The 23719-nt window shown below is 36.7% G+C and overlaps 1 protein-coding gene across 1 annotated transcript in view; it reads left to right on the top strand.

Moving 5' to 3' along the window:
* LOC117408661 (sec1 family domain-containing protein 2) overlaps positions 1-23719 on the top strand; it is a 208588-nt gene that overhangs the window by 173752 nt on the left and 11117 nt on the right. The window contains exons 6-7 of the mRNA XM_034013856.3: positions 7468-7613; positions 19178-19312. Of these exons, the coding sequence (XP_033869747.3) occupies positions 7468-7613; positions 19178-19312 (281 nt within the window). The remainder of the gene's footprint in view (positions 1-7467; positions 7614-19177; positions 19313-23719) is intronic.

Genomic DNA, 23719 nt, shown 5'->3' with positions numbered 1-23719 from the left:
GTGTAGCACCAGATGATGCTTTAAAATGTGTTTCATTCAAAACTTTTCCTGCACTGCTGGAAAAATGTATGACATGATTTTGTTAACTACAAGCACTTTATAGTCTGTGTACTGTAGATACATTTTTAATTCTGATTTTCTTGATTTCTCTTTTCATTTAAATCACGTTTTGTTGCTGCTTTTAAAAAAGAAGTAGTTCAACATGGCCACCTAAATAACTAGACTACTCTGTAGCTGGTGAATAGCGTTTTTTCAATTTTTTAAAAAAAATTTGCTTAACTACAGCCTGCACCTTGAAAACTCTCAGTAGGTTTGCCTCTGACTATTGCTTGTTCTGTGCTAAAATTACTTGTAACAATTTCCAGTGGCAACTGGCCATTCATGCTGAGCAGGCACCATGCTAGTCTGGCAACTTTTCACAGCCATTGTCCTCTGCTCAACCCAGTTTTGTACTTTTAGTTTAAATTATACTGCATGCTCATCATTTCTAAGCTGCTGCAGTGATTTAACCATATAGTCAATTTTTATTTTTATTTCATTTTGGCTAGCACCGGTGGGTTTCAGTCATACAAACACTAATTGTGACTATTTAAATTTTTGATTGCATAACAGTTCAAATGATTAAAGTAATATCGCTAATAGTCATGTGGTGCATGCGTTAAAATCAACTTGAAGAGCTGGGAAGTTCAACTATGGGCCGAGATGTTATTGCACTCATATTAGAGGCACAGTACTGTATATGTTGGCAGGGTCTTTTGATTTGTCTTTATTGATCCTTTATCAGATGCTGATGTTTTGAACTTTGAGATTTTGCACAAGATGCAGGAGTCTTCCCCCAGAACCCTCTTCTAAATGAGTTGCATGACCCACTGGGTATTTTCCAGGTTAAACAGTGTAGATAATAAAAAGGAATGTCTGTTCAATTGGAGTCAATTAGTAATTGTTGCCAAAACATGCCAGATTGCCAGTATCAGCCTACACCAGCCCCCCTCATCAGATAGTCCTACAGTGAAGTTAAATAATAACATCAAAGGGTTTGTTCATGTATTCTTATATTTACTGTGGGAGTTATCAGTGTCTTTTTTGTCAGAAATACCTTTGTTATGCATGCAATGTTAATGTTAATTTTACTTTTACATTTCTTTATGACAGACATTGAAGTGTAATTAAGAATCAGAAGTAACTTGTCATTTTACAATATAAAAGTATATATATATATATATCTTTTTTTTTTTTTTTTTTTTTTTGCAAAATTTGGTATTGAGGTTGAAAGAGATTTAAAGTATTCACCGTAATGTTTGTGTGCTTAAAAAGTAATGTTAGTGGCTCTTTGTATAGCGAACCAAATCCAGTATTTAGCATCCATTCCAGAAGACCAGCATTGTTTCTCATTGTATTTGTTTGGCTGTACAGCTGACTGTGTGTATTGAGTGAGGGGCGAGTGGCCTAACTGGCAGCTAATGGTTACTGCGTGGTTGGTTATATAACAAGACCTCATCATACTGCAGTACTAAAATGTTAGATTCTTAGCTTTATTAGTGATATCATTTGTTGGTTTCAGTCTTCTACTAGATTATGCTGTTATGAATGTTTCTGTTCACTTACATTTTTAGGGACTGATTAATTATGATGTTTTAGAGCTGTTGCTGTTTCCTTGAAACTGCTCACAGTGAGATGTTTTAGTGAATAGTGAATTTAGGGAAAGTGCTTTACTGGTAACCTTTTATTTACAACCCATTTTAATCAGAGCAAACGCTCCTAATAGAAGATGCCTACTTTGTCATTATGTGGTCAATGATTAGCAGTTATTCACCTTCATTTTGGAATTATTTTCATATATGTTCCTTGACTACAATGTGAATGCATGAATGCATACAAACAAGAACCGCAGTGCTGACTATTGTGCTGTAGTTTCTGTGTGACAGAATTTTACTAAACAGTCAATTATTAAAACCTTCACAGAAGTGCTACTTGTAGAGTACAGTATATGACTAGGTGTCACCGGATAATTTGAATTTGTGTTTTATATTCTGTTTCTGTGGTTTCTAATGTATTTGTTATTATGTGACATTTTTTGTTGTACAGAGGGAACAGGCTGTGCCCATTCACATCTTGCATATTATTTCCACATTATGCCTTAATTATTAACTGGAACTGGGTCAGTCAGTGATTTGTGTTTCTCAGAAATATCTAACAAAAGAAAATGTCAAATCATTTCAAAGATCACATCTGTGCACAGTGAATAGCAGATAGTAGACTAAGCTAAATTGTATTTGTAAACAGATTTTTACAACTGATTTTTCTGTTACTATATACAGATGTGACCTTTACAATTAATAACAGTTTCATTGCATTAGATATACACCACGGAAATCCATCAACCTTCATCTAGATGAAAATGATTCTAACATTATTACACAGTGTACTAGTGACAAGATAAAAGTTTTACAAATCCTTTGTATATTATAAACTTGTTGAAAACTACCTCAGTCTAGGTAATTCAATCCAATCCTTGCACAATTTACTGCAGTTCACAAGTCCTTTAAGTAAGTTACATTTTGCTTTGTAGTCTCAGTTTCATCTGTAGTTTCTAATAAATGCCATTTAAGCAGTAAAATGAAAGTACTCCACTGAGACAGAATGCTTCAAAGGTACCAACAGCATGACTATGTCTTAACATCCTATTCCAGATGTATGAAGTATACTGTGTTATATGTATTGGGCTATTCCCGCTGTCTGCCAGGATGCCCTAAAAAAAAAAAAAACACACATTGGAAATACTGTAAGTAGTATTCATTAATCAAGGCAGTATTTGGGAATTGGCATCAGAGTAAATGATGAAAAACCAGTTTAAGTTGTAAAATAGCTTTCAATAAAGTTCTTATCCTGCATTAACTAGGACAATACTGTACAAAGATGAGCACTATGTTCATTCCTCTGAGATGTTTTTTTTTTTATTCCTGCATGGTGGTTTTTTGTCTGCTCACATAGTTCCCCGTTTTACACTAAATTAACAGGCTTAGAACACTGTAACCAAATACCCTTCCATCTAGAATTTATCAGTCCGACATCAAAGCAATCCAGCCCAGTGCATTAAAGCAAAGGAAGGTGCCTTTTTTGCGTGAGAGGGTCAAAAATCATTCCTGCATAACGCCTTGCTGTTTTAAGAAACGACACCTGGTCTTGTTTCTGACATTTTCATTGTAATCACGTCAAACTGCAAATTGTACCTCCACAGGTCACGCTACTAGTCCTCTGTGGAGCTGTATGTTTTGGCTGTAGTTCAAACCTTCTTCTCACGCTAACTCCTTTCATTCAGCGAGTAAAATGTTGGAAACTCATCTGGATTCAATATCCGCTCCTTAGCCGCAGCAGCCTTAAAAACCAAGAACGTGGCTTTGTTTTGTGCCAGTCTTTTGGTGGAGGCTGTCATTATGGTGGGGAGGAGTTTCCTTTCTCCCAAATTATACTTTCATCTTCCCATTGCAGGCTTGCTGATGTAGCAGGTGCCAGGCTCGAGAAGCAAAACATACACATTTATTTGTATTTATTTTTTGGGGGGCGTTTTCCCTTTGTTTTTGCCATATTTTACTGTTTCCTGTTTTAGGAACTTTTAATTAGATTGTGTGTGATTATGTGTACAGTATGTGTGGTATGTGTTTTTTTTTAACCAACAAATGGTGTAGATAAAGAATCATTTTTGACTTTTCCCTGCTTACTAGAAATACAGTATCGTGTCGTTTTACATTAGACTGTCCTATATGTCACACCAACATAAAAACTGTACAGCAGCAATAATTTTTTTTTTCCTTTGAGAAAAGCAACAGAGACTACATTATGAGGATTATTGCTCCATGCATAGTCTTGCATTTCGACAGTGGCCCCTGTTCACAAAGCTTTAATTACCATTGTTTCAACTGGTAAATTAAATGCATACATCACCACTCTCTACACCTCCTCTCTCTACATGCACAGTAACATGGTTCTAGTGGCAAGATAACAGTCTACAAATCCAGTCACAAGCTACATAAGAAAACTGTACAGTATAGTATGTCAAAAATTGCATTTCTACAAACTACAGATGTGGTAAAAACTACATTCCTTAAATCCTAGTACTGGGTTAATAGTGGTATTCCCCAGTTCACATAGAGACAGGACAGTTAATTTGCTACTGTACTTACTGCTAGTAAATACACATTTTGTGTTTATGATTGGCTAATTAGAATATAGAACTGACATTAACAGAAATACTATAGATGTGCTCGGTCTGTAGCCTACATGAGCCACATATGCTCCCTTTACAATTAAAAGGTTGAGGCCCCTTATTTAAACCCTTTGAAGTAAAATCCTAAAATCCATTATAAATAAAACTCAAATAGAGATGTATTTAGACAGATGTTATATGTGCAGTGTTGGGATGTCCCCTTTCTCACTGTGTAAAAGTAAAAGCATGACCATGTTTACAAGATGTGCATTCCTGTCCATTATCGCTTACTCATCAAAACTTTAAATTACATTTAACATCAGATGTAAAGAAAGACTTCAACTAAGGTACTACATATTGATAAAAACTGAAAAATAATGTGAATCTGGCCCAATCAAAAAGGTTTTTTTTTTTTACTTTACAAAACTAGCTACTTAGAACAAAGAAAATATAACAGATCTTTTCAACAACTAAGACGTTTCTTGAGTTTTGTTCTGGAGTTGGAGTTGCCTCTCAGAAAAGTAGTCATTAAACTTTATTAGAAATAATTTTGCTCATGTTGTACTATTATCTTTAAGCACAGTGTGAGCAGTTTCAATAATATATTACATGTTTGGATCTAGCAAAGTTCAGCCTACTGACATGTTTCTACTGTTCATGTTCTCTGCCCAGCTTAAACTCAGTAAACATTCACTTCTTTTACTCTTGGCAAAGAAAAAACCTGTGTCTCCTCTGATCATTCAAACAGCACATGTTCAGTGAGTTGTTTTGGAATTATAATTTTCTTTATTTTTTGGTACTTTTTAATCCTCTCGGCTATAGATTGTAATATTATTAAACATGTTCCAGTATCATTTACAGATCGTTTCTTTTTATGTATCAGTTTTCTCATTAAAAAAATAAAAATAAAAATTGCTGCAACTACTTGGTTTTACTTGGTTTGCTTGTAAATTCGCTAATAAAGCTGAAAAGTATTAATAAGTTATTTAAAATGCAACACTTTGTGGTCAGTATAAAAGGCAACTGTGGTATGCCCTAATGTAAGTGTAGTGAAAGAATGGGAAAGCACATTAAGGCATAGTAAAGTAAATGCACAAGAGAAGCCAATTGAACTGTAAAATGATCTTCCTTGAGTTTTATAAGGGTAATGTCACCTGGCTAGTCTTTTGACCAAGTAACATACTACACAGATTCTTATTGTAATGAAATGCTGACTTGTTTTATCATTATAACTTAGGAACACTGCCACTTAACATGTGCTGCTGTAAAGAACAGAAGTAATCCAGGTGGTACAACGTCAAGGGTGACATTGATGTGCGTGGTTACGGGGTTCAAACCCAACAGCGATCAAGTAGTATGTGCCAGCAGGATGACCGTGCCACGAGAGCCGTACCTTGGATAAACTACTGCAACTGCTCACAATGTGCTAAACAAACATTAAATCACAGCATGTTATGCCAGGATGTACAAACTAGACCTTGCTAGACTTTGTTTGATAGATTAGCTGTTATTAACCATTTTAATGAAAACATATATACAGTGCCTTGAAAAAGTCTTCAGACCCTTGAACATTTTTCACATTCTGCTGCCTAAAAAATACAATTCAAAATGCATTAAAGTAGGAGTTTGTTTCACTGATCTACACAACATCATCTACACTTTCAACGTGAAAGAACATTTATAGAACTATTCAAAAAGTAATTAAAAATAAAAAACCAAAAAGTCTTCATTGCATAAGTCTTCACCCCCTTTGTCATAGCAAACCCAAATTAGCTCAGGTACAACAAATTGCCTTCACAAGGCACATAATAAGTTAAATAGAGCCCACCTGTGTCCAATCAAAGCAGTTCAACTGATTTGAATACTCCTGGATGAAGAATCAAGCTGTTTCTGTTGTATGAAGTGAATTTGAAGCAAATGGCAAAACATGCCGAACAAGGAGCTGCCAAAAGAACTCCGGGATAAAGTTATTGAAAGGTACAGATTGGGGGAAGGCTATAAGAAACTTTCAATGTCTTTGAATATCCCTTGGGGCACTGTCAGGTCCATCATTGTAAAGTGGAAACAGTTTGGCACCACCTAAACACTGCCTCGATCAGGCCGTCCCTCCAAAGTCAGTAGCCGTGGCTTAAGGAAACTGCTGAGGGAGGTCACTGTGAGGCCTAAGATTACTTTAAAAGAACTACAGAGGTCTCTGGCTGAGATTGTTGAACGGTCAACATTTTCCCCAATTTCAAGAGTACTCCACAAACATGGCCTGTATGGGAGGGTGGCAAGAAGGAAGCCACTACTGAAAAAAAGCCATATGATGTGCCTCATAGCTTTTGCAAAGAAACACTTAGGGGACACTGCATGCATGTGGGAGAAGGTTTTGTGGTCTGATGAGACCAAAGTGGAACATTCTGGTCTAAATGCTAAGCAATATGTGTGGCGTAAACCAAACACGGCACATCACCCTGCTAACACCATCCCTACAGTAAAGCATGGTGGTGGCAGCATTATGTTTTGGGGATGCTTTACAGCAGCGGGGACAGGGAGGCTTGTGAAGATCGAGGGAAAGATGGATGGTGCAAAGTACAGGCAGATCCTGGATGAAAACCTGTTCCAGTCTGCCAGAGACCTGGACTGGGGAGAAGATTCACCTTTCAGCAGGACAATGATCCTAAGCACAAAGCAAAAGCAACAATGGAGTGGCTCAGCAAAAAGAAAGTGAATGTCCTCGAGTGGCCTAGTCTAAGCCCAGACCTGAATCCGATAGAAAATCTGTGGCAAGACTTGAAGACTGCAGTCCACAGACGATCCCCAGCCAACTTGAAAGAGCTTGAGCTATTCTGCCAAGAAGAATGGGCAAAAACTGCATTATCCCGCTGTGCTAAGTTGGTAGACACTTATCCAAAACGACTCATGGCTGTTATTGCTGCAAAAGGTGCTTGCACCAAGTATTCACTCAAGGGGAAGGGGTGTGAAGACTAATTCAATAAAGACTTTTTGGTTTTTTATTTTTAATTACTTTTTGAATAGTTCTATAAATGTTCTTTCACGTTGAAAGTGTAGATGATGGTGTGTAGATCAGTGAAACAAACTCCTACTTTAATGCATTTTGAATTGTATTTTTTAGGCAGCAGCATATGAAAAAAGTTCAAGGGTGTGAAGACTTTCAAGGCACTAATATATATATATATATATATATATATATATATATATATATATATATATATATATATATACTGTGTTATTTTAATTTATTATTATTTTTTTTTAAGGATGTTTGTCCTCTACTGAGCTGACGCTTGACAAGGCACACATTGCTGTGGATAAGATGTTTGAAACCCTGAGGGGGGTAACGAAATCCAGAGCACACATGAAGCAGTTCAGAGCTGTGTACAGTCCAGGGGACAGTGTGCATCAGGCAAGTACATCCTATTTTGTTAACCGCAACCAGCAGCTGCTTATCATCAAAACACATTTCTGATCTATGGCAGTGTTTAAACTGGAAGAAATGAAAAGTCATCAATTGTTTTCCAAGTAATATATTGTAAGAACATTTTCTTTTAACTGTGAGGTTAGGTTTACAGAGTTGTTTTTACTTGGTATGGCAAATGTTATTCTGAGGTTGTATCCAGTTGACAGCAATTAGATACATCTCGAAACAAAAGCTTTTACAGATAGCTCATTGCTTTAAGCCTAGACTTTTCTGTCCCTTAGCAATAAGATGCAATGCATTGTACACTAGCCTTAAGTAGCATCTATCATGGGTACCTACCAAGGAAAAAAGTCATGTTTGTACCACAATATGTATTTAATTAGCATAGCTGTATATTGCTGCGGGCTACCGACAGCACCAGGCTTGAGGTACAATCTCTTAAACCTAATTCATTGAGCAAGATTTGTTTTAAAAGAACAGAAACATGAAAAAAAAACTGTTTGTTCAACGAATGTGTTCAAAAAGATAAATACAGGGCTTCACATCAGCTTATGAATGAAGTTCCAGAAAGTCCCAGTGGATTAGCATCTATAGAAATGTGTTCAACAGGTATGGACTACCGTTATACTGGATCCACGATAACAACAAGAACAAAAAATATATACAGTATATATAACCGCATTCTACTGGCGAGAGCCTTACTATTATTATTATTATTATTATTATTATTATTATTATTATTATAGGAATAATATGTAGTGGGAAAAGTGGGCGAGTAGGGTAGCCTATGGTAGATTTACTGTACTAAACATTTTGACTGGATAATCATTCGCCTAAAGTGCTGGTATTAGGTATTAGCTGTTTGTCGGCTATAAAGATCAGATTTGCTGAAGCTACGGTTCTGTAGGAAAACTTGTATATATTATATATGTGGAAGGTGAATTTCTCTGGCTAAAAGAAAACTACATGGAAACCCACACCACCCGAAAGGTACTACCAAAATAGCGTGAGAAAAAGGTGAGACTTATTCCATGGAAACCCTGCCAATGTCTGCTGTGGCAACTATTAAATCAAGAAGCTCGTTTCACTTGTGACAAGTTTGCTGGATTCAAACCTAGACCTCCAGAGGTAAAATGTCACAATGAGTTAGCCTGCTGCACATCCTCTCCACATGGAAGTGTTTCATTTAATGCTCTTGGTAATTCATTCTTAAAGTATGAAAAAAGCTCAAATAAATAAATATTACCGGTAGTTCACTAAACAAACTTTTTAAAAAGTGTCTTTCAGTAGATCTGTGTAAATATCTAAACTCCCTCCTCCAGTCGACTCCTTCAAAAAGTATTTCAATTTTCAGTCACATTTGATACCACCCACCAATTTGGCTGGGTGACCTGCAGTTTGAATTTAAGTTATGTATAGCCTTTTTTTAAAACAAAGTTCATTGCAGATATATAAATTAAATGCACATTTGTTGTATCAAAAAACTATAACCATTTATCAGATTTCAAGCATTTTTATTAAGTCCCCTGAAACTTGGACACACAAATGTGTCTGTGAACAGAATATAGTACTTTTATCACTATTACTATTTTAACATTAAATTTACAAATAACAACAACCTGTGCACAGCCACTGCACCGTCCCTTTCCAATTTTTGGCCACGTTTAACTATATGTTATAAACATATCTACTGCTATTTTTACCCCTAGTTTCAAACATTTTGTGTACTTCTAATTTAGCATGGTAACCTACATGAAAAATATGATTCTGGAACGATATGTAAATATTATTCGCAATTGTTTACGTAATTACTATCTGTCTCCGTTGCAAACCGGCACTTTTTTAAGGTTTGGGGAGAAAGTGTTGGGACAGTTTGTGGGAAAAGAGGACGGTCCCGGTCAAACCAGGATGTCTGGTCACGCTAAATAAAGTCAAAAAGACGTGTTGCACAAATCTAAAGTTATTGAATGGAAAAGGAGGGTATTGTTTAGACTAGCGTTTCTAGGTAATTTACAATAGCCAGAAATGTCATTTAACTTTCATCTTCAGTATATTTCTGTCTTATCTGTTTAATGAAACATTCTAATTAATTCTCTAACAACTTTTCATTCGTAACATTTCTCAAGAGTTTTACTATATGGTATTTGGTGTGATGCTGTGGCGCGTGCAGTGTAAAATTATAGTTGTGCCCCTGCATAGTAGGGAACAGCATACTGTAGCAGTTAAACCTGCCTATATTTAGATCTCTTTCCTTTTAATCAAAAGCTTAGTCTCCCTGGTGTATTAAAATCTGATTGTTTTTGGATTTCTCCGACTGCAGCAGTTTCTGGATATTAAACAGATGCTTTATGTTTGCCAATAAGCTACAGTAATGGGCTCTGTTTCAGGCGCTCTTGAGTGTTGCGTGACTAGCTTTGACAAGGGTTTAGGAATGTCATGTTAAAAAACGAATGTCTGTTGTTCTGCAGACTCAAAGTGTAAAAGTCTTTTTTTTTCTGAACTCCATGTAAAAATGCAATATTATAATTCTGGTTATTAAGTTTATAAAGTTGTTGTTTTCACCTGTTAATTATTTTTAAAAAATACATTTTAACAATGTTTCACCTATTAATTATTAAATTAAAAAAAAAAAAAAAAACTATTAACAATGTTTTTGCTTCCATAAAGAATACAGTTATGTATTCAGATGACCTTGACTTTTCAACCTGCTTTAATATGTTAAATTCTGTCTTTATATTAATGGTCTGTATTTTTATTGTACTTGGTTGTTTAAAGCTTAACATTTTGCTTTGCATATGTTGATGTTGACATTAATTCTGCATACTGGTCGCATTGTCACCATGGTCCTGAGGGGAAAGGTCCTTGCTGTTTGCTAGTTTGTTACAATATCCCTGTTATCCTGAAGGAACCATTTGGCTGTGAGCTTTCAGCTTGTCACCTCACCTGCTCTGATGGCAAACCACGTCAAGAGAGGGATTTATTTAAGAACATAAGAACATAAGAAAGTTTACAAACGAGAGGAGGCCATTCAGCCCATCTTGCTCGTTTGGTTGTTAGTAGCTTATTGATCCCAGAATCTCATCAAGCAGCTTTTTGAAGGATTCCAGGGTTTCAGCTTCAAAAACATTACTGGGGAGTTCGTTCCAGACCCTCGCACTTCTCTGTGTAAAAAAGTGCCTCCTATTTTCTGTTCTGAATGCCCCTTTATCTAATCTCCATTTGTGACCCCTGGTCCTTGTTTCTTTTTTCAGGTCAAAGAAGTCCCCTGGGTCAACATTGTCTATACCATTTAGGATTTTGAATGTTTGAATCAGATCGCCGCATAGTCTTCTTTGTTCAAGACTGAATAGATTCAATTCTTTTAGCCTGTCTGCATACAACATGCCTTTTAAACCCAGGATAATTCTGCACATCAATCTTAGATTTTACATTTGAGGACAGCTTTTAAAAAGACAGCATATGATTTTAAAAAAGAGAATCGTATAGTGTTGGGACATTTCGAATGTCGTTCAGTGGAAAACCGAACTCTGCATATGCAGAACGACCCACAGACCCTGTGGAAAAACTAATGGTGCTAAGGGAGCACCTGATGTGAAGATTCTTGACCCACTCATTTTGAAACAAGACACTGATTGCAGCAGAGCTGAGTACAGATGGGATCTTGACAAAACTAGAATCCTGAAGATTTGTAGGCACTGTGTCAATGTAGCAACTGTGTCATTGTTAACCTGAGGAGGATTGTTAATGTGGCTACTTTTCATGGTTGTCATCTGAGATCCTGTTTTTAAATGTGAATGATTAGCAGTCATGCTACACAATGCATTGAACAGGAGATCCTGTCTTTTCTTTTTTGCCCTTGAGTGGTTATACTTTTCTTTCCAGACATCAGGGTTAGAATTTACAACAGACATATTCTCTTGATCCTCCTAAGCCTTTGTAACAGGTGAAACAACATTTTGTCAAATAATGTTTAGCGGATGTTTTGGGTTGTATGAATAAGTCTGGGTCTTACTATAACCCCAGCTCCAGCTCTGTTGGTGCTTACATCTGTTTGTTAAATTAATTAGTTTTGTTGTATTTCTGAAGTACATTGAAAAGGGATTACCACATCCTTACATACTGATTTTCATAATAGTTTTAAAAAGCTTTAATTTTTTATTTTTTTTTGTACATAACTGAATTACATACATTTAGAAGTATTATGTATTTTTCATTTCTCCATCTCCAAATGTTTCTGATTGATCAGTTACTTTCTTTGTGCATTTTGTTCAGAGAACTAGGGCAAATCGTACCTGCCCCGGGCTTGTGTATTAAACACTGTGGCAACGATCTGGAGCACAGTGTGATTTTATTTTAGGCATTCAAATAATCTCTCCTATAGGTTTCACAAAGAAGTCTGTGCCTAAGGGTATCTGAGGCAGATGCCTCAAATTAAATAATATTTTATGTCTCACATCAAACAGTTCATTGTGTCCTCGCTGTCATTTGAAAAAAATGTTCCCTGTATGGAAGCCAATGTTGTTAGATTTCTGCCAGAAATGTGCAAAACTTTCCATACAAACATGCAGGTACTAAATAATATTATATAAGTAGGACTAATTCAGAGAGGGACTGTATAATAAATAGCTAAGTGTCTTGCAGTGTTGTTTACACAACACAAGGCTTTGTTGTTTGCTTATGTTATGTGAGACATCAAATACGTTTTTTTTGCAAGCCAGGTGTATATGTTGCTGAAAGCCAGTACATTGACTATTAAGTTTGAGTCCATACTTTTCTAGAATTCTATAGGTTAGGTTGCCAATAAACTGTATCTGTGGTTGCTAAGAAGCATCAAAGTGTGCACTCAAAACAACACCTGATGCGGGAGGGAGTTCTAGCTGCTGTTGTTACTGGGTGGGGTAGCATTCCCTTCTAAATGCATTCCAGTGGTTAAAGGAGACAAAGCTGTGAAATCCCAGGTCTAGGTGGGGCAATGTTTGGGTTTCAGACCCATAAAAAACTTGGGATGGTATAACTTTGATGAGCATGAAAGGATAATTGCAGCCTAATCTTTACAAGCCAAACCAAACCAATATTTGTTCAAATAATTTACTAAAATGCCTGTATAAGCCTCTCAAAGGAATAATAATAGAATTCAAGACAACATTTTAGACAATATCCATATGCTTAATGTTTGTGGTCACTAGCACAATTTATCAGATGGTTGTGAAAAAAGTGGTCAAGTTTGAAAAGTTTTAGTTGGCTAAACATTTAAATGTATGCACATCTGAATATGTGAAATAAAAAAGTAATGAAGATGTTTAAGTGTGACATTTATAATTAACTTTCTCCTGGAGCTAAGAACTATAAAGTCATTTCTGTCTGCCACACAAATGGAGCATCTTATGTGTCAGACAGCGTGGGGGTCTCTGAACGTTCAGACTATAGAGTTGTTAGCTCTATATTCTGTTTCTTAATCATTTATTTAATTCAGTAACATTCAGCATTACTGTTTAACCCATTTCTGTTAAAATCAATTCAAAATGTAATTCCCAAAAATAAACTTTATTTCTATTGTTACAATTACAGCTGGTACTGTACAGTAATATTTGTTTAGGTTTGCAAATACCAAATTGCATTTAAAAACTATAGTGTGGACAGAGGAAGATCCAATCATTATGCCTTTGTGAAGCAGATCGTTCTAGTGAAGGGGCAACACCTGTAAGGTACAGCCAGGTGAGAATTTGATGACTGAAGTCTGCATCTTGAGACATGTGGCCAAAGTAGAAACAAACAGTTAACGCCATGAACTCTGCAATGAATTAAAAGCTCTAAACATGTTGAATACAGGCCGTAGCCAGCTGTCATAAATTATTATTTATTTAGGCTGCCTTGCATGTTGCTTTGCTGCAAAATAAAATGCATTTCATCCTTCATTGGGTGCATACATTAAAGGTCCTGCTGATATCTACAGTCTCTGTGCTCTTCAAAATCTATTACTGTCATTGCAGACTACAGTGACACCATGCAGCTCAGTTCATACCCCCAGAGCTGTTAGTTAAAAGTGTTCGAATGGCTTCGAAATGACCAAGGCTTATTAGCGACTTTTTTTACAAGGCGAGGCAAAGTAATAATGTGTTTTAGAAAATACATATCGGCCTAATAATAAGGAATAATAAATTCCCTTGGTAGTCTGCAGGTTAGTCAATCCAGTGTATTAATATTCCAGTTCTAATCCACTAGTGGAAGCGGCTTGTAAACTCAGTTTAGCCGACCCAGTTTATGCACATTTGAACAATTCTATACAATAGTTCAGAAGACCCAGGTTGTGAATATTATTATGTCATTTTAGGTAGGGGTTTGGGTGCTTGCCCCCTATAGACACTAATGTATTATACATAGCTATGCATTATACATATAGGGCCTTCTGCGGTGTGGCCACATTTGGCTTTGTGAGGAATAGGTCAATACACAGTGGAAATTGGGTGTTAAGTGGTCGTTCCGTGTTGAATCAAGCAATGTGCTTCTCGACATACAGTGCTGTATGCTTACATTTTATTTAATTATGTCGAGTCTCTGTATAGCCCCCACTTCTCTCAGGTATAGACAGTTGCTCTGATTGATGTGTTTAGTACTCTCTGTATTTCATATTGGTATATCAATTATAGTTTTTAGGTTTTATTTCTCACGAATGTACCTGCCTTTAAATATGTTTTTTGCCGACTCTATTTTTATTAAAATGTGAAATGAGCAGATTTAACTAAGACTTCTTTCTACTCTAGCAAATAATGTGCAGAATGAAGGCAGTGGAATAAAAGTAATTGCTCTGCATTTTACATAGTGCTTTTACAATGCAAACAAATAAGGAATCATCGCAATTATTATTAATTGTTTGAAGGATTGTACAAGATCTTCCATGTCTGAAGGACTGACTTTGTGGTCTTGCCCTGCTGCACTGTCACAGAGATGAGATTGATCTCTCCACAACAGCATGATGTTGTGTAAAAAAAGCCAATCCGAGCACTGCATTTCCTGAATGAGCGGACTTATATTTCTGTATATAGCTGCTAGTTATATCATAGTATCATATTCAGAAAAAAAACCCCATAATAATCTCCACATATCTTTGTACTTGTGTTATAAAAACCTATGGTGGGGGCACAGTTTATGGGAAAGTGCCTCTGTGATCTGTCATGGCTGGCTACAGCCCTGATGTAGTTGCATACCACCTCAGAAATGTCCAAACATAAACTTCCATTGCAGGCCTCTGCCACATGCTAGGTGACTTACAGATAGAATGTCTATCTTTAAAAAAAAAGTTAAAGGAAAGAAAGAAAAAAAATGGTAAACAAATTAATGTAAAATGTTTACAATAACAATAAAGGCACAATTTCTTGGTAGTTGACCTTGTCTGTTACCTTCCCAACACGGTCAATTACCAGACGGTAATGCCCTACAATTGGGGTTCTCATGCTTAAGTAATAAGAAAATCAGTATACACATGTCTAAAACAACAAAAGAGTATGTATTGGTAGGTACCTCCTGCCGGGGGAAACAGTGCAGCTTTAATTCTGTTTTTAAAGACCTAATAACTTTTTTTTTAACATCTGACTGATCAGTTTACAGTATTTGTCATTGTTTAATCCAGCACAGGAGCTGCATGCTTCATATACAGATCCCACAGCCTGACTGTCATAAAATCTAGTGAATTGTCCTAATATTTCCCATCTGGGTGGTATTACACCCAGTAATCACTTCATAGTGAGAATGCTTTAATCCCATTCCAAGTATGTAGTTAATAAAAGTGATGCTTATAAGAGGTGGCTTTCTTGGCTTTTCTTAATAAATAGCTGCTACTATATTTCAATACAGTAATTTATTTAAGTCAGACTTCTAAAATACTTACACCGTGTAACAATTTTTTTTTTTTTTTTTTTGGTTCCTGGGTAGTAAGTGTTATTTCCTAATTGCTTATGCCTCAAAAGTATAGAAAATGGCTATTATTCCCCACAAACTTTGCTTTTGTGACCAGGACAGTGATATTTTGAAATTTACCTATTTTCCAGAACATTCCAGATAGATTCAGTGCTGAGTAAACTTGGAGTAACATCTAGAACTTTCTAGAACTTTCCAGTAATATAAATAGTAGTATAAATACAGGGCCCTTAAGCCCACCAGTTCAGTTTAGTTCCAGCTGCCTAAGTGGATACATATCTGCATTTTTCTGAGATGGCATCAAGAGGCTGCAAGCATTCGGCAGACGCATTTTGCTATGTCTGTGGCCAATTTATCAAGACAAGAGAGAAAAAGTACTCCGTGGAAGCATCTGCTAAGATGTGTGAGGCCTACAAGGCATATTTCGGCATGCCTGTCGGGGGTCAAGACAAACCCTGGGCACCTCATTTCACCTGCGAGCACTGCAAAAAAACTCTGGAAGGTAAGAAGGACAATTGTTGCTCGGAATTTTATGTTATAAAATTTGTTAAAATTTTTAAAATTGTAAAAGTTTTTAATTTTACAATTTTCAATGTTATTGAAAAAATATATCATATATGAAAAATGTTGCGAGAATCTCTTACACATTAGTCATGGGTGAAATAAATGTATTTTTGTAGGATGGTACAGAGGGGAAAAGAGAGCCATGAAGTTCGCTATCCCAAGAATTTGGCAGGAACCCACTGACCACTCAAGCAACTGCTACTTGTGCATGGTGGACCCTTCCAAACGTCGGACTGGCAAGAATGCACCTGCTATCATGTATCCGGACCTTCCTTCATCCATCGCCCCGGTACCACACTAAAATGAGCTCCCTGTACCCACTCCTCCGGAGAGAGAGCAGTCGTCTCTAGAAGAGAGCAGCAAGTCAGAGAGCGAGGAAGACGCTGTAGATCCAGATGACAATTTCAGAAGTGGAGCTGAGGAGAGAAACCCATACTACCCCAACCAAAAAGACCTCAACGACTTGATTAGAGATCTTGGTCTCACCAAGTCCAATGCCGAGCTTTTGACGTCTAGGCTCAAGCAGTGGAACTTGTTGGATGAAAGTGTGCAAGTCGCAGATCAGAGGAAGCGTCACCAACCTTTTTCCAGCTTCTTCACCCGTCAAGATGGGCTCTGCTTCTGCCACAATGTGACCAGTCTGTTCGAGGCAATCGGAATCGCCTGTAACCAGAATGAGTGGCGCCTCTTCATTGACAGCTCATCCAGGAGCCTCAAAGCCGTGCTACTCGTAACAAGTACCCATCTCTTCCCCTGGCTCACTCGGTGCACCTCAAAGAGGATTACAACAGCATCATGACCTTGCTGGACGCCTTGAAGTATGATGAGTACGGCTGGGAGGTCATAGGAGACTTCAAAATGGTGGCATTCCTGATGGGTCTCCAAGGCGGTTTTACCAAGTTTTCCTGCTATCTTTGCCTTTGGGACAGCAGGGACACCAAGGCGCACTACCACAGGCGGGACTGGCCACAGCAGACTGAGTTCTCTGTGGGGAGGAACAACGTCAAGTGGGAGCCACTGGTGGACCCCCGGAAGGTGCTGATGCCACCACTGCACATCAAATTGGGCCTATGAAACAATTTGTCAGAGCTCTAGATAAGGAGTCGGCAGCCTTCAAGTACCTTCAAGACTTCTTCCCTAAGCTGTCTGAGGCAAAGGTCAAAGCCGGTGTCTTCGTCAGACCAACGATCTGCTTCACAAAGGCATATGATTGGATCTTCCTCTGTCCACACTATAGTTTTTAAATGCAATTTGGTATTTGCAAACCTAAACAAATATTACTGTACAGTACCAGCTGTAATTGTAACCATAGAAATAAAGTTTATTTTTGAGAATTACATTTTGAATTGATTTTAACAGAAATGAATTCCCCAAGAAGCTCACTAGTAAGGAGAAAGCGGCTTGGAACAGCTTTGTCGCAGTGGTTCGGGCCGAAAAACTATGTGGAGCTGGTTGAGACTCTGGTGAAGAACTATGGCACAATGGGCTGTAGGATGTCCCTCAAAGTCCATATCCTTGATGCTCATCTTGATAAATTCAAGGAGAATATGGGAGCGTACTCGGAGGAGCAAGGCGAGCGCTTCCACCAGGATATACTGGACTTTGAATGCCGCTACCAAGGACAGCATAATGAGAACATGATGGGAGACTACATTTGGGGGCTGATTCGTGAAAGTGATTTACAGTATAATCATAAATCTCGAAAAACTACTCACTTCTAAATCTTTTGTAGTCATTTTTGTATTACTTTAGTATAAATACATGTTAATTTGGATTCATATGTTGTTTTTTTCTGACTTTATGTGAACGAAAAGACACAAATTCGCCCGTTTTCTCATTGGAAATGGGTAAATTTCAAAATATCACTGTCCTGGTCACAAAAGCAAAGTTTGTGGGGAATAATAGCCATTTTCTATACTTTTGAGGCATAAGCATTTAGGAAATAACACTTACTACCCAGGAACAAAAATTGTGTTACATAGTGTTATCAAAGACCCCAAAGCTGCATCACATAGTGGTATTTCAGTAGAAGATATTGGCCCACAGTGTAAAGAGTGTTTTTGCAAACATGGTATCTTAGACATACATCGGTGTAAAGCCAGATCTGACCTTGAGACCTTCCAATCTTAAAGTATTAAAACAACTATTAAGCTTGTTTGGTTTGTAGAATACCAAAAAAACATCAAACAACATAAGGAAAAGCTGTGGAGAGCAGGAGCTAGGTCCTAAAATGTAGAAGGATGTATCACAAATGTCCTTGACCTCTGTATGTATGTCACTAACATTGAGTGGATTTTTGTATTGATAGCCAATTTGTGTGTTGCATTTTATTGCATGTATTTGTATGTATTTTGTTTCTGGTGGAATAATTAATCCTCTGTTTTTATAAATTACACTGAAAAGGCAAGCATTTTGTTACAATACTTTTAAAAATAAGGATTTTATTTTTGTTTTAGCTTCACTTTGATTTGTATGCACTAAATAAAACTGATTGTTGTTAAAATGTCTCAAAACCATTGAATTGTGGCCACTATTTACTTGTCTTCTGTTACATGCAGTTTATTATAATAGCCTGTCTGAAGAGAGATACACTAACACAGCTCTACCCTGGCAATAGAACTATAATTACAGGGCATTACTGTCCAGTCAGTGGCCATATTAGTAAGGTAAGAGTAATATGAGTGCTTCAACTAACATGGTTATAAAGACTTGGAAATATTAAAAGAAAAGGACTGTCATATTCACCCAAACTCTGGAAAAGAGTTTAACATTTCCAGGCAATGGTACAGTGGTAATAATCCATTAAAGCTTTTTTTGTTAAATGTACTTTCAATTCTGGATGAAACAGCAGCTCCTTTGTTAGATCTGGATATTTCAGCAGTTGTGAAAGATAAATATGTTAGAAGTGCACTAGGATGTTTAGTCTGTTATTTTAACTTAAGCCAAAAATTCATTGTGAATTTTCCAACGCTGCAGGAGGAGATCCTATTGTCTTTAAACTGTTTATTATTTGAATTCTGTTTTAATATTTTGCTGACTTTGTTTCCCTACTTGTATTGATGTTATTTTAGGGAACGTATAGGCCATTGCTGAAGCAGGTTGTGGAGGAGATATTTCACCCAGATCGGCCTGACCCTGTGGATATAGTGCACATGTCTGCAGGCCTGACGGATTTACTGAAAACCGGATTCAGCATGTTCATGAAGGTGAGCCCTGCAGCTACCAATTACATTCAACAACTTTTAGGCTTTGTGTCTTTGACAGCCTTGACTTCTCAGGGTTTTGTCTAGGGATATTGGCAACTCATTGTCAGCAGTGAAAACAGATATTTTAGTTTCCATAGTAACATATGTCTGGAGTGGCTTTTTAAATCTACTGAATCTTATTAAGTCCAGTTTCAGGTCTAATGCTTGTGATTTGTATACTTATTTGTTTTTATTGGTATTTCATTCAGTGTTGTAATTTTTTCTTTGTGATCTCATTGGAAAATAATTTTGCAAAATGATTTGTCTACATAATAAGAAACCAAGGCACAGTTGCTATTGAACAGGTAATACAAAAAAACAACCCTGATATCAGTCACTGTGCAGCCCTCATTGCCATTGTATTACCACGGACATAAAAAAAACAATGAAAAGGACATTTAAAGCTACTTATTTTGTGCCTAAATTCTGCAATCAATGGCAACTCTATACATGCATGACCACTATCTTCCACTTATTTGTCCTGAGCCACAGAATAGAAAACAATTAGATTCACCTTATTTTACAACCTGTGAATTAGCTGTATAATAAAGTACTGTACAAAGCAGCCCTCAAACAGTATCTGAAAGTGATTAACTGTCTTCAACTATACAATAAAAAAGGACTTTGGTCTGTCAGAGAATAAGTCTGTTCCCTGCTGCAGTTTCTGAGGAGGGAAAGTGTTCAACAGTCCCACCAAAGAGGTATCTGCCCTGGTTGTATCTTGTGGTCAGAAGCTGGCTGTATCTTGTGGTCACAAAAACATGAGTTACCAACCGCGACAACCTTGTGTATCCGTAGATTGGTATTGACAGCAGGGTTTTGTAGAAAACATCCCATGGTTACTGTATAGAGAATAACGCATTACATTCAGCAATAATGCCAGTAGGTGTGTTAGTTCAGAAGAGGCATTTCAGGAATATGTTTTTTTATATTCTAACGCAGTGTTTTGAAAAATAACCTCTTCTATACAAGCTGTTTGACAAAAGGAAGTGTGGCAGCTTTGTTTGCTCAAAAACCATAGCACAAAGCTTAAGCCTCTTTCACACTGGCATGATCTGCCCGGGTCAGAACCTACCCGGGTAGGACCCGGTGTCATGCGGGTCGGGTACACAAGTTTTCACACTGCTTTTGATAAAGCAGGGCTGACCTGGGTGACAGACACAAGTACACAATGCACGGATCAATGCCCCGGAAGCAGCTTGTTTCCATCCAAGCTTCTCTGGATTGAACCGTTGGCCAAATTTTTAATTAGAGCAAATATTTCTACATCCCTGCTGCAATCTGACTCAAGGCTGTGTCTCAATCAACAAAAATATAGCTAAACAGAATAAACAGAAACGTTCCTTGCGGAAGTGAAACGTAAAGTGTAAAGTGATGACCTATAAACCGTTCTGTCTGTCAACTTAATTATATGCTAATGGTCATGTTGATAAAGCATTATTATACCAGTGTTATTGTACTGTGCATTTTCAGGTGTGCTAATGCATTATTCATATAGGCAGGGGATTTCCACATTGTTGTACATTTTGTTCAGAGAACTGGCAAATCGTACCTGCCCCGGGCTTGTGTATTAAACACACTGTGGCAATGATCTGGAGCACAGTGTGATTTATTTTAAGCATTGAAATAATCTCTCCTGTAGGTTTCACATCGAAGTCTGTGCCTAGGAGAAAATAATGTAGTTAAGCCAGTGATAAAAATGTTGTTTATAAATGTATTCAATTAAAACAAACATAGATAAAATACTCCCTTTAGTCTTGTCAGTGATCTAGTATATTTTAATTTGAGTCGAATGTTGTTAAAGCTGGGTACACAATAGGCAGAGATAAGTATGCAGCATCCTGCTTCAAAGAGATCTAGCATAAAGAGCATTGTCCTTAATGTGTTAAACCCACTCTTACACTATGAAGAAAAATGTTAACTTAATCAGTCATGGGAGGAAACACATATAGGGTTAAAATAGTTTTGGGAGCTGCTCTCTCTCTCTCTCTCTCTCTCTCTCTCTCTCTCTCTCTTTCTCTCTCTCTCTCTCTCTCTCTCTCTCTCTCTCTCTCTCTCTCTCTCTCTCTCTCTCTCTCTCTCTCTCTCTCTCTCTCTCTCTCTCTCTCGTATATCAGTTGCCGTATTTCCTGGTTGATTTGCAGGGTGTATCTTTAGGGTTATCATTACAAATACAAAAATAAATCAACACAGATTTCACTCGTATTACATTTTCCATGTTCTTATTGGTAATTGTCTAAAGGTACTGTATGTCCTTTTTAAACTGTTTCAAAAAGAAAGGAAAGGAAAGTATCTTTAATTATACACTACCTAAAAATATGACTGGTGCCTCATTTGTAGTTCATTTCCTAGCAACAACTGTAACAATAGAGGAAGGTTTATCTTTTTTGTAGTTGAAAGAACTAATCTAACAAACTACAGTGGGGAGATACACTGTAATGAACAAGAGATTATCTTTGCCACAGGCAAAAAGCTGTTTTGTGAGATTGTCTGCACCTGGGGAGTTCTTTCTTCATAAGCCTGTAAAATGAATTGCAAACAATATTGCTGCTTCACCTAATAAATCTATTTCACAGATGCATAAAGACCACCTTATATGTTCACAGTGTGCAATGCCTGATTCTAAAACAAAAGACATTTGTGGAAAATCAAACTTAAACAACACGCCTTGACTGAACTATGTTGTATTTATTTATTTTTTTTACCTAATATTTCACCTTGCCTGAAAACTTTTTCTTGCTGTTTTACAATTCTCTCGTTTTCCCATTTCGGACAGACCCGCCTCCTTGTTGGGTTAGCTGTGTGAATCCTTTGTGCGTTTTTGATTTACATCACAGAAATAAAATTCCAGCCGTCAAAGTGCAACTTGAAATAACACTGAGTGGTTTTCAAAAGACTGCAGAAATCAAGATTAACCTGTCATTCGAACACTACCACCTTATCAGGTTAACTTTTTTCTAAAATAAAAATTGGTGAAATTGGTAGTAATGATATAAGTTCTTAAAATCATGTTTGTTATAAACATTTGTAAATTGTTTATTAAGAGGTTCGTTTTCAAGACCTGTGGTCCTGACCACAGTCGAGAATAAAAAGATAAATATAGGCAGAATAAAATATAAAAGATAATGTCTAGTCTACACATATGCTAGTCAATGCAACGTTTATTATAATGTTGCAGCCCTAATAATAATAATAATAATAATAATAATAATAATAATAATAATAATAATAATAATAATAATAATAATAACATTACACATTTAAAAAAAAGGGAAATGCTGTTCTGTTATTTCTTGTTGCCACGATATGCAGGTAGACTTTTTTTAAGTTGGTTGATACTTGAATAATTCATACGTATGTTTGTATGTCTTTCTTTCTATTATTACAGTAATGTTACTGTAAGATAAAAAAAAAATGAATCAATTAATCAATAGCCTATGCAACATGCCTGAATGACTGTTCAGAAATGAGCTTCTGGTTAGGAACAGGGCTAATACCAGTGTAGTAGTCATTTTACAACATTTGAAAAATGACTTTCAATGGTGTCTTATAGAAAAATGAAACATGTTTAAAACCGATAGGCCATTGATTTCAGTAATTCCAGATGACACTTGAGTGAGAATGACAGGTGCATCTACTGGCTTTTATCGTGGTTCACCTGATACTACTGGACTAGAAAGAATTAAGTTTCTTCACCCCGAGTTTTCATAAATGTACTGTTTCAAATAAGTTTCATTATTTGTTTTAAGAAGCTACTTGTTATTTCTTAAATCACTACTAACGGGTGCAAATCATTTTGAAAATTGGTGCTAAACTGTTTTGAAAGTTATCAGAATGTACCAAAATGGTCAAACCCATATCTAATCACACCCATATTTGTAATCATGAAGGTTGCTAGAAATAAAAAATAATTATAATTAAACATTGTACCATATAGCACCTGAATGTAATGGTGCTGGCACTCGTCATAGCACCAAATTTGCACCCCCGATTAACTTTACATTTAAGATGTATTTGCCAACACTTACTGTAACCATTTTTTAGAGTAATAAATTATTTCCTCCAAAGAGGTTTAAAAATTACATAAGGAAATGTATTCCCCTGAAATCACTGTTTGCAAATAAAATCCACGACAGTGATCAGGATTTTTCTCTATATTCTGAAATTATTTTTGGAGCGGAAGCTTTTTTTTAGCTAATATAGGATGGCATGTCATTGAATCACAGGGATTAGATTTGTAACGGCTTAATAACCTTTTGCCAAAAAAGACTGTACAGTACTTCAAACAGATAAAGTCCTGAACCGGCAGGATTAAGTGATGGGAATTACTTTTGGTTCATGAGTGGTTGGAAACGCGCCTTCAAAACA

Source organism: Acipenser ruthenus, chromosome 2 (genome assembly GCF_902713425.1).
Source record: "Acipenser ruthenus chromosome 2, fAciRut3.2 maternal haplotype, whole genome shotgun sequence".
NCBI lineage: Eukaryota > Metazoa > Chordata > Actinopteri > Acipenseriformes > Acipenseridae > Acipenser > Acipenser ruthenus.
The sequence above is the reverse complement of the archived record's forward strand: the minus strand, read 5'-3'. Positions and strand labels throughout refer to the sequence as shown.